The sequence below is a fragment of the Hippocampus zosterae genome, chromosome 8 (genome assembly GCF_025434085.1).
Source record: "Hippocampus zosterae strain Florida chromosome 8, ASM2543408v3, whole genome shotgun sequence".
NCBI lineage: Eukaryota > Metazoa > Chordata > Actinopteri > Syngnathiformes > Syngnathidae > Hippocampus > Hippocampus zosterae.
The window spans coordinates 15,835,947-15,848,195 of NC_067458.1; the positions used below are offsets into that span (position 1 = coordinate 15,835,947).

At 43.2% G+C, this 12,249-nt stretch overlaps 1 protein-coding gene across 2 annotated transcripts in view; it reads right to left on the bottom strand.

Annotated features, from left to right (window-relative positions):
* Positions 1–11,989, bottom strand: part of elavl4 (ELAV like neuron-specific RNA binding protein 4) — an 87,038-nt gene extending 75,049 nt beyond the window's left edge. Inside the window, exons 1-2 of one of the 2 annotated variants that reach the window (XM_052072867.1) lie at positions 11,405–11,989; positions 10,664–10,804 (exon numbers count right to left, since the gene is read on the bottom strand). In XM_052072867.1, the coding sequence (XP_051928827.1) occupies positions 10,664–10,804; positions 11,405–11,452 (189 nt within the window). In that variant the 5' untranslated portion in view covers positions 11,453–11,989. The remainder of the gene's footprint in view (positions 1–10,663; positions 10,805–11,404) is intronic. The other variant, XM_052072866.1, reaches the window with a different exon arrangement.
* Between the last annotated feature and the right edge of the window lie 260 nt (positions 11,990–12,249).

Here is a 12,249-nt window from a genome sequence, read left to right on the forward strand (position 1 = left end):
ACAAGAACAGAATGTCTGGACAGAGGTATTATTTGTCAAATTATCTTAAAAGCGTATACAGCACTTCTTCAGGTCATTAAAAAAAAAAGGCTGCAACACAGTGGAGCGAGAACAGAAATGGCTTGATAGAGAATTGCTGGAAAATACGCTATTTCCACACAGCATAAAAGCATCTTTCATTGTGAGGAAGGAACACATTTAAACATGAGAGGCAGACGGCAAAACTGTAATATGAGAGCCTGCGCCTCTGCCATGGAGTTCAATAGGCTCGGCTGTTGACTTCATGTGAAAAATGCTGTACTTCAACTGAGGTAAGACAATGAAAAAAAAACCTGACGAAAAGGATGAAAAAAAGAGCTATCTATTTGGGTAGAGGCCTCTATTAGTTTTGAAGTGGATGATACAACTGGCATTTATTGAGATATGGTCTCGATTAGAGTGGAGGCCACTATTTGCTGAATTACAGTCTACTGTTACACTACGTTTATCCGCAGTTCCCTCATCCAATCCCCCGATCCATATCATTTGTCTCTCGGGTGTTTCTGGGATTTGACTGGATCTAATGATTCAAAGGCTTTCGGCTCGGGCAACAGAACAGTGCCCGTGTTGAACAATGGGCTATTCTAAATCATCTAAAAACATTGAGATCCCAAAACTAATAAGCTTGAAAAATGATACACTGTATCTACACATACGCAAGCGTAGAAGATAATTCTTTACAGTGTTGTTCATAAACTGGTAAGACAGTTCCTCACCTAATTATGACACCAATTATCACTTAAATGTGTTTACTTGGGCTACCATGAAAACCATAACCATAACCACTGTCGGAACCCCCCCCCCCCAAAAAAAAAAAACAAGAACAACAAACAGCAGTGGCAACACTATGTTCCAACACAAAGTTATGAAAAACTTGTGTGTGGCTGATTCCACATTAAAACTCATTCAGTATCAGCCAATTCTGGACAAAGTCTGAAAAGACGTTAAAAAACGTCTTTGGGAGTGAATGAGTTAAAGCCGAACAGCAGTCTCCTGGGCTCAATGCATTTGAATGTGTTGCTGACCTAGGCTCTTCTTGATTTGCCCTTGAAGGACAGATGTAGTTGCCCTTTTACAAGCTCTATCAGTCCAAGCATGTTTTTGGGCTACTCAGACTGATGATGACCTCTTTGTTGGCAGGTGTCCACCCTCTGCCGGTAACAATCAACAAATGAGAATTGTAGGCTTCAACTTGTCCGTCAGTCTTTCTGTCTGTTCTGAGACAATCTCAGACATCAGGCGGCTATTAGCATGATGGGGCACTAGGTGCACAACAACGGGCGGCTTGGACCATGTTGACCGCTGATGTTTGCTTCAATGTTATGACCAGAGGCTTTTATTTCCATGAATCAATGGCACGCTCTGTGTGGATACTGATTTGAGGTAATTTCATGGTCCAAGGCACAGCGCACCTGCACTGCTGTTGTATTTTAAATCAAATCGCCTCTCTTCTGTCTCTTCAAAAAGAAAGGGGAAAAAAAAAGGCCGCGTGGTTCAGCTCTGCCGAACTAGCACCGTATTTGAAACCACAGCAGAGCGAATGATGTTAAATTATCTCAGGATCACAGTCACCTTCGCAGTGAGTCATCTAAGCACTAAATGAGCAGCGTTGAGGAAATAAAAGGCACACAAAAAAGAAAATCCCCTGTTCACGAGTATGACGACCTGCCAAACTGGAGCCCCGGAAGGCACTGAGAACATTTTCCACACAACAATAACATTCGTTGTAACTTAACAATCATACGATTGTCCTCCCGGATGGAACCGTTTCATCTGGTGAAACAACAATCACCGGATTTTCTCAAACGCGATCAGTAACCACGGCGATATCTTGATGAGAAACAGTGGGCGAAAAGATGTCAAGATGACTTAAAATTGAACATTTGCGAGGGAAATGGAGACACAGCGGGGTCGTCTGTGTTGACTGTGAGCAATTACAGACAATGTTTTATACCCACTAAAGTGTAAACTCGAAAACCCTCGTATGGGCGGCCTTGGAATAAATGCCTTCATGAAAGTTGTCTTCGACGAACGCTATCAAGGATGAGAAAATCCCAACTACAGTAGCTGGTTTCCTCCTACTTCCTCCTCCATGCCGGGGCGTGGCAAGTCATCAACTTAACCCCTGTCTGTGTCACAGTGCGTGGAGGAAACTCCTGCTCAGATCAGAAGTGAATTCTTCATGCTGATCCTGGATAGAGGCTATACGCTACATTTGTCACAGCCTCTTCTATCCTTCACATTAACGCAAAGCTGCTTGGTGAGAGAATGCCGCAGTTTTGCAGGCTCCACATGTGACTGTCACAGTAAGAGTGTGATCACTGCAAAGCAGACATGTTGATATTTTAATGAGGAAACTAGAAGCCATTGTGAATGTCTCCTGTTTATTTATTTATTTTTAAGTACACTTGAATCTCAATCCCGAAATTTCCTGACTTTGGACAAGAGGCACGGTACGTGCTGGACTGATCACCAGTCGATTGCCAAGAATAAACAATTCAGAATTCAAACATTTTAAAAAATAAATGAATAAAATAAAAAGTCTGATGTCACAAGAGACTTCATAGTTTGCACCGCCACCATGCGACAGGCCACTCAAGTTGTCAGTTTCCCTCACTAAGGCGCAGCAGTTTGTCACGGATCAAAGGATTCACTTGGTGCCTGTTTTGCTTTTTATTTGGCTTTCTCAGCACTTATTTAATAAGTAGGATCGGTCTCAGAGAGCATATTGGAGAAGAAAATCCACTACCAGATAACAAGTACATAAGCAGCATCACCATATATGGTACCACAAATTTCAGGTTCGGTGCTTTATTGTTTTACTGTTTAATTCAATTCAATTAAATTCCAAATTTATTGTCAAATGTGCTCTAATTATAGCATACAGCACAGATGAAATTCCTTCCCCCTCAACCAGACAACAAGACAAAAAGAGGAGCCGCTGTGTGTGCCCGCGCCACCATCAAAAGAACAATTAACATAAAATGACAAAATAATACAACACATGACGTAAGAGACAGGCACTCTTAACTACTTTTCATGCATATACTTTTACGTTTAACTTCATTTTCAATGCATGCTGCAAGCGATTCCGTTCGACCTTCCACTTCCTGGCTATTTTAGAGTTGTTTTAAGGGATAGATAATGGAGGGTCTTAGAGGCTGCAACCAAACATAAATGAAAGGTTTGTACAGGTGCCCAGAGAGGCTTAGCTTGTCATTGGCTGTTGATTGCGGCATGTGTGTTGGCACTCAGCAGGTATTCTCGACAGGATTCTGGTGGATTATTGTCCATTTGGACAGCAGAGTGTCCGCAGCTTGAGGTGACATTCAACTTCATTCAACTTCAGCCACCCGGCAGCTCACAGCCTGACTGTCAGCTGTACAAAATGTATGCTCATTTCTGGAGAGTAGTCTACAGATTTGAGCACGCGTACGACAGTGTGAGGTTACCCGCGTTAAAATAAATAGCACGGGGGGATAAGATGGGTCTACTAAAGTGCGATTTGGAGCAGGGGAAAAGAGAGCAGCCCACTTTGCGTTTGATCCCGGTTGGGGGTACATTCATGCTCACAGGGTGACTGCTGGGGTCCATCTGGTGGCGGCTTTAATCAACCCACACACGCGCATGCACATTTATAGACAATGCGCTCACAGGATAATTCAAAAATTGTTTCGGATCATATAACATTATTTATTGTCGGAATTTCGACAGTCATTCCACCCTTCACTGACCACCTCTGCAGATATCAGGTAGCAAAAACAGCATTCAATCATCACGGCAAACGACTTGCGATATTTATTACCGCTCCAAAACACCTCACACTAGCAGCTCTCCATTAAAGGCTCAACTATATATGGCTTTTGATAAGGCATAACCTTTTATAAATGACACACATCCAGCATCATTTGCAGGCATGGCCCACAGCACCATGAGGATAAAACATGGAGAGGCTCAGCAAAACCCAGCTCTTGAAATGTCACTTCATGCTTAAGCGCCGTTCCTCACGCTCGGAGAAAATCCAGTGGGTAATGGGCAATGTAGAAGAGGGGGGGGGGGGGGATAAAAAAATCCGGCGGGTTTCAGTTAAATGCCTTCATGCTTGGAGACATGCTTCAGTTATTCAATGTTGCTGGGAACATTTGGATGGTCAAAGAAAAAAAAAGCAATACAATAATTGTTATACAAGAACTACAATGTAGTTTCCAACATACATGCCGCATGTCATTTACGAGGTTTCTCCAACACAAAGAACTGTCAAGGCTATTCTTGTTGGCATGATTTATATGTGTAAATATTAGGGCTGTAATGAAACACCAAAGTTAAGATTTGATTTGTATCTACAATTTTTGGTCAGGCTCGACTGTACCTGCATTCGCTTTCATGCCCCACTTCAATTAATTTTGGGAGCGGGGTCTTTGAGGGTGCTGTTTTGCCTTGGACATTTTTTGGAATACATTACGGTAGGCAAATCGTCCATGTCTTGTTGACTATCCAATTGCAATTAACCATTGTTGCAATAATTGATTCATCGATAAATCCGAATGTTTTTATCCCCCATGGCTTTTTTTTCCTCAAAAAAAGAGTGTTGTTTGAAATTGACAGTCGACAAACATTATTTATGCTTTGGTTACTGCTTTGGGACCTAACATGTCAGTATATGTGGATCATTGTTTTCTAAGTAAAAACAATTTATTTTGATTCACGCAAAGATAATAACTGCACTTTCATGGAGGACCGGATTATATGTATTTATTGTTGAGACGATAAAAATGAAGAGTCTTTTTAGAAATTCTTATTTGGCCAAAGATCTCACAACTACTACTGCAGTGCATGCTGGATCTGTTGGTGTTAAAAACTGGTAAAAAGCTATGAGGAAATTATTTTTATTATTACTATATATTTTTCAAATGTGGTTTGTTTGAGAATAGTTTATTCATTCAAAGCACATTTTATCAATAATTTATTTGAAAATAATTTATTTGACTTAATACCAGGCACCACTTTGTAACAGTGTGCAGCTTTTGCATTTTGTTCAGCTACGCTGATGCGGAAAACGTAAAAAAAAAAAAAATGAACTGTGACGTCAAAACCGAAGTACCTGTATGTACATTTCACACCAGGACTTTTGTGTATTGTTACACCACGTGTACACTGAAAAAACTGTTGAGTTTTGATTCATTTTACTTTGTCAAGTGGCTGCACGAAATAAAACCATCTGCATCCAGATACACTTTTAAATTACGTTAGATTTATATTCTACTTGAAAATATGTGCCCAGATGATTTTTTATTTTGTGCTAATAATTGACGAATTGAAACTATAGTTTTTTTTTCAGGGCCTGTAATGTACAAACGTTCAATCTTCTTTCTGGATTTATAATCTTTGTTTGAAGTGCTTCACAGTGCAGAGGTACCAGGTTCGATTCCAGCTCCGGCCTCCCTGTGTGGAGTTTGCATGTTCTCCCCGGGCCTGCGTGGGTTTTCTCCAGGTGCTCCGGTTTCCTCCCACATTCCAAAAATATGCATGGCAGGCTGATTGAACACTCTAAATTGTCCCTAGGTGTGAGTGTGAGCGTGGATGGTTGTTCGTCTATGTGTGCCCTGCGATTGGCTGGCAACCGATTCAGGGTGTCCCCCGCCTACTGCCCGGAGACAGCTGGGATAGGCTCCAGCACCCCCCGCGACCCTAGTGAGGATCAAGCGGTACGGAAGATGAATGAATGAATGAATGAATGTTTTTTTACTTTTTTTTAAGATTGGCGCTCTATGTAAAATGGCATGGAGGAGAAGTCTGAACCCTGAAAGGGACTGGGTTAAGTCTGGGAGGTTCCATTGCATGTACAAATCCAGAACAAATGATATCAACTCTCGAAAGTTGGGCCATTAAATTGCTTCATACTCTTCAGCGGTTGCAAAAGTCACACAAACATCACTTACTCATAGTGTCAGCTCATGCTTTGCCTCATCCTCGGCAATTAGTGAATCAATAACAAAAACACAATCGGCCATCAAACGATCACTTTCAAGCAGAGTTAAACGATGTTGTTTATCAACATGCCAGAATAGTCGACAAAGGCCATTTCTCAGGTATCGGCTGGCATTTGTCAGCTCAGCGTCAATGCGCTCATTTCCACGCAGGGGCTGCTGTATCTTGCCTAATAAGGGGTCTTCACCTGGAAAATCTCCAAAGTACAATATCACAAATTGGTGTTCCAAAGCGCATAATCTTTGAAGGTGGGGGGAAAATTGAATGTTGCTTCAGGCAGGCAGATTTGGTTTTCAGCCCAAATTGGTGTCTGATTTGTCCGCGATGACAGACTTGAAGCTATCATTGCAGATTATCGCAGACACAGGCAGGCCAGCTAAAGGCTCTGTGACGGCTAATACCGCTTTTGTCAATGTTCATCAGGTTGACATGTAGTGTACACAGTATCTACACACAAATATTAGTGTCAGTGTCACTTCATATCTTAATTAAACGACTACGATCTGAAATAAAAACGGTGCTGCTTGACCCAATAAATACATTTGCTCCAAAAGTTAGCTCTCCGTCCATCCATTTTCCGAACGGCTTATCGTTTTACAATTTACAACGATGGAAAATGAATAAATGAATGAATGAATTTACAACTAAAATCCATGTGCAAATAACGGGATATACACAAATGACCGACACCAGAGCCTTATCTCACCGAGCCTAATAATATTTCGACTGGATTTGAAATCATTGTCCAAGAAAGCAGAAAAATAGTTTCTGAAATGAAATGCTTTCTTCTACCCCGCACGTCTAAGCTGGATTTGGGGGAATTAAGCAGAAAGAAATAATAGCACTGAGTGCAATTGTTTTGATTACTCAAACTATTAAACTGCACATGCAAACACTGACCGGAGATAAATTCTCAGTAGAGCTGGTGCATAATGCAACAGACTCAAGTAATTATGTGGGTCTGAACGCTTCATTTAGCCGAGGTTTATGACATTTCCCCGTATCTGTCTTGGAATGTAAAAATGAGAAATTCACGTTGACTTTTCCTAAACACTTCCATTTCGGGTTATAGTGAATCGTTTTACTCACAAACTTGTCAGTCAGGGTTATACGGCGGCATGTTCATATCGTATGTGTGCTGTAACGGTTTTTGATATTGATCTGTTGCTTCAATAGGATAGGACTCTGCGCAACGCAAATGATCGTCAAAGCGTAGGTAGAATCGCGAGTCAAAGAAAGAAATTTAATATAGAGAGGTGACCTTTTGATGGGTGTGGGTTTTCTAGTTGGCTTAGCGGGATACTCTGGGTTTCGAATATTGTTTATGGATCACATCTCAGGGCTTCTGGTTGTTCTCTCTCGGAGCGGATGTAGTGGAAAACACGCTTGGTAGTGAGACACGCCTGAAGCCGTGCCCAGTGTGTGTGCTAAATTGAGTGGAAATGAATGTCAGCGCAGAGCGAAAAATGGCGAAGGGTACCGTGTGCGTGAGTGTTGCGCATGTTTGTTTGTATGTTTGTGCGTGCGTGTTCACAATCGTACGGACACCTGCTCCTATTTGTAGTGATGTCTCCCCAAAGGGACACAGGCTCAGCTGCGAATCACTAGGCCCTCCCAGCAGCCCTGGTGGCCGGGCACGTTTGTGCATGCACATGGGGGGGTGGGAGGGGGCAGTGGGACACATACGCCTACGTGAAGTCTTTAGGCCCCCCTCGTAGTGGCTCTCAGCATCACTGTGTTCCCCCGCAACTGACACACCACATGTGCTCATATGAGGAGCAAACATGACATGAAGTTGCCCATTCGCATGATACGCTCATGCAGTCATTACATGCTACGGTTTGAAATACACTATAGCTCATCGATAGATGTATTTAAAGGAAGAAATAAAGAAGGAATGAAATTCACTCGCCCCACTCCACCATGTTTTGTTCAGCCTCACACTATAGCTCAGCAATAGATGTATTTCCAGGAAAAAAAGAAAGAAAGAAAAAACATTGAAATACACCCCACCCCACCCCACCATGTTTTGTTCAGCCTCCATTTCAATGAATCCTAGCAGCCAAAGTCATTAGAGTTAATAAACTGCATTTGTTTTTGCCAGTATATCACTTATGAACCAACGCTCGCACATTTCTCCATTTCTATGAATTCGAAGCATCTTTTCAACGTTCGGGTGGCTGCACCTGCATGTTGTTCGGCGACAGCAGCAGGGCCGCGGCGCATAAACGAGTTAATTTCCTTGGTGTAGAGAAGACTGCAATCAAGGATAGGGGAAAGAAAAGCGAGGAGCGGCAGATGGAAGAAGCTAATCATTACTGTGGTATCAGAGGTGACCTCTATCTATTTCGAGGCGTACATTCTTGTTCTTCTTTGGGTTCGGTAGAGTGGAAAAAGTGGTCCATGACCAGCCGCTTTTTTTTTTAATCTTTTTTTTTTTTTAGAAATGTTGAAACAGAGGCAAAAATTTGAGTTGCCAAACAAAGCCTCATGTCACATCGAGAACGTCAGCTGCCTGCGGTGGGCAATCAGCGGCACTTTCTAGAAATGAACAATATTCAGCTGTGAAGCACGACGCACTGCAGCTTTTTAAACGTGGCCTTCTTGAAAATTAAATCTCGGCTGACTGAAATATGGAACAATTTGCAATTCAGATTTTCCCCCCGTGCTCCTTTCAATTCATCGCCGTTGTCTAAGGTTGCACGACTGGGATTGCACGGCCATTCTGAATCTATACACATTTTGAAACTGTGAGTCTCATTCACGGTTGTTAAATGTATTATGAATAACAGAATATTTAGAAAATAGAAGCACGCACAAATAAAGACTTAATCCCCCCCCCCCCCCCCCCCACACACACTGATCATTTAGCTGTTATTTGGGTCAGTAATAGTCAACTTTTCTGCTTTTACTTGGGTCTCTGAATTTCAAATGAAGCAGTGCAACACTTACTTTTCAAAAGTACACTATAAGTAGAAACTATCTTCTCACCAAAATAAATAAACGCACAATTCATGTTCGCAGCGGCTGCGGCATCAAATTGCGTGTAGCTCTCACCAAGTTGAAGAATGTGATGCTGCGTGTGAAGATTGTAACGAGAAATCGACCAGAATTTTCCAGCGCATTTGTCTAATGTATGCAAATGATCTCCCCGAGCTTAATGACGGTACCATTAATCACGATGGTCTTCTTTAAACGGGGTAATCACGCGTGCACGCGCGTGCATGAAATTACACACACACACATTGCAAATGTGCAAAATCACAAAAAGAATCCACAACCACACAGCTTGGCACGGCATGCAACAAGGTGCGATGAGGAGTTATCCATTATAAAGCTGTTAAATCCCACCCTCCCGAAGACCCCCCCCCCACCCACCCAATCACATTTTATAATCAGCGGCGTTAAATTCAAAGTGATTTTTAACTTGGCAGTCCCCCGCCTCAAATTTTGTTTTTCCCATCTCAGTCGTGCCGATATGAAGCCTCAAATGTGTAAACATGCCAATCATTCTTGTAGAATAAATTCAAGTTATTACGTACACGACATTCAACAAATAATTCATGGGCCAGCAGCATCATGCAAACAGCAGATAACAGCGAGTCTTAATGGGCATTTTAGACAACAACAACAACAAAAAAACCCTGAGACAGATGACTTTGAACTATTGTGCAGAATGCAGAATAAGACGTGGGGTGTGTGTGTGTGTGTGTGTGTGTGGGGCGGGGGGCGATAAATGAAAACACTTTTGAAGCCCAAGTCCACGTAGACGTATTTCACCACTTATCCTCGGCGTGCATTTGCATAGAGTTTGCCGAAAACCCCTTGGGTTTCTTCAGCAGCATGACAGTGAGTTATGAAAGCTTCCGGGAAGCTTTAGGGTGTGGATCTGAGCCAGTTTGAAGGGGAGGCGAACCAATGAAGCACCCACAGTTTCATGTCGCCTTAATGCGGCGAGTCAGGGATTTTATTCCAACATCTTTGCCTAAATGCTCTGGGTTTTCTTCTGCCCCTTTCTTTACTGCTCCATTCCCTTCCCTCGACGTTATCTTTTCTAACTGTGACTGTCAGCGGAATGTTGACATCAATGGAAATAATTCCAGGCGTCTTTTCAGCGCTCCCTTGATGATGATCAAGTCATTTGTAATGAGATCATCCAATACGAGCTGGTGTTCCAATCTGATTTTTAATGCCAAGTCTCAGTCACCCCTCCACAAACGAATGGGATTTTTTGCGGTGAACACTACAGAGCAGTACAAAATTCCACAACAATTTTAGCCATGCAGAAACACTAACACATGCACGTTTTACACAACACAGACACCTCAAATTCCCTTGATAACAGTCTGTCTGGCGGAGACTAAAGACAGAGTAGGCGTAGGGTAATTGAACAAACACAACAATGTAAATATTTACTAATACCATCCAGTGAGAATACGAGCTGGATTGCACAATTGATTTGTTCTCTTTCTGCCCTCTTACTCCCTTCCTCACCCACACACACACAAACAACTCCACCCCCCCACCCTCCCGCAACCCTGCTTCCCTTTTCATGGCATTACAATGCATGCCTGTGTTCATTAAAAAGATGGAGACTTGGATATGGAGATACAGTGCTCTGTCTATATCCTCTTACCAGGGATGACCTGTAGCCCGTCTGGGCGGGCGATGACGGGAGATCCCTGGGAAATAGCGGCGAGTGCGACTCGGGGACGGAGCCCACGCCACTGGCTGCTAGTCCCGAGAGCTGCCCGTACCTCGCCATCATCTTGAGATGCTGCTCACAGAACACACACACACACGCGCACACACACACACACACACACACGCTCACGCATTGACGTGGGAGGAGAAGGGAGGAGAAGAAGGGAAAAAGGGGCGGGAGAAGAGGGGACACAGATAACAGCAGGTAGGAAGGACGATGATGAATATTCAAAGGTCAGAGGGAGCGTGGATGAAGGAAGCGATAGAGAGAAGGAGGGGATTAGGGCACATTTTTACTCTCACACAAAAGCACGTGAACACACACAAGCTCTCAAACTTGCAAGCATAAGAAGGCACAGTTTTAGCCCCGATTGGACAAGCAAGGCTGGGTTTGATCGGTATGATGGCGACCTTGTTGCAATGGGGTGATGTAAAGTATGGCCACTAGCTTCTCCGTTTACTTTTACAGCAGAGCAGCTGCGTGTTCTCCATATGAACATACATGATAATGTGCTGCTATTGTCAATCGCTCCTGTGGCTACGAGCAAACAGAAGTGCACAGACATGCACACAAACAGACGCGCACATGACAGAATGGCTGGCGGCAGACAGGTGAGGCATGGAAGAGAAGAAGAAGAAGGAGAAGAAGAAGAAGAAGAGAAAATGTCTTTACCTCGTTGCTCAGCAAAGCAGCGTTGAGTGTTCGGCTTATTTCGAACATGGTGAAATTCGGTACTTCTTTGTCCTCTTAGTGTCAGCTTCCTCCTTAGTTCTTTCCTCCCTTTTTCTTTGCTAAGGATGGGAGTCAGTCCCAGAAGCAGAAAAAAAATAAATTAAAAAAATCAGGTGATAAAAAAAAAACAAGCAGGAAAAAAAAAATCTGGAGGAGTCACTATTAAGTCCTTTATTTTGTCTTTCTTTATAGCGCTCTCCTGTTTTTCAAATGAGCTCTGTTGGCTGTCGCTGCAATAATGTTTCTGTCCAGGATCCCCGCACACGTCTTGAGTCAATATTTTTCTCTCTTTTTCTTCTTTTTCTTTTTTAAATCTCCCAGGAGTCAGCACATTAACACGGGAAGTCAGTAGGTTGGCTTGGCGGGCTGGCGTGCTGCCTTATCTGTCCCCCGCACACTGGCTCACACAATACGCTCCGATCCTCAAACTGCTCGCTAGCAGATTAGCTGTCCCAAAACATAGCACTTAGTTTAAACTCCCCTTCCTATTGCTCTCTCTCTCTCTCTCTCCTCTCTCGCTGTATCGTCCCCCTTGCATTCCCGCCCTCTCTCCCTCCCTGCATCACTCTCTCTCTCTTTCTCTCCAACACCCCCCCCCCCCACCCACCCCCCTCGCAGCGTACAAAATATTGCAGCTTCAGTTCACAATTGCAACCACAAGGTGGAAAGACTGTTCTAGCACCATGGACAGCGCCACCGCCTTCCTCTGCGTGCCACTCCTATATGTTTGATTCTCTTCTCTTTTCTAGTGTGTCTTATACACGGCAAGGGAACATTTGCACTTA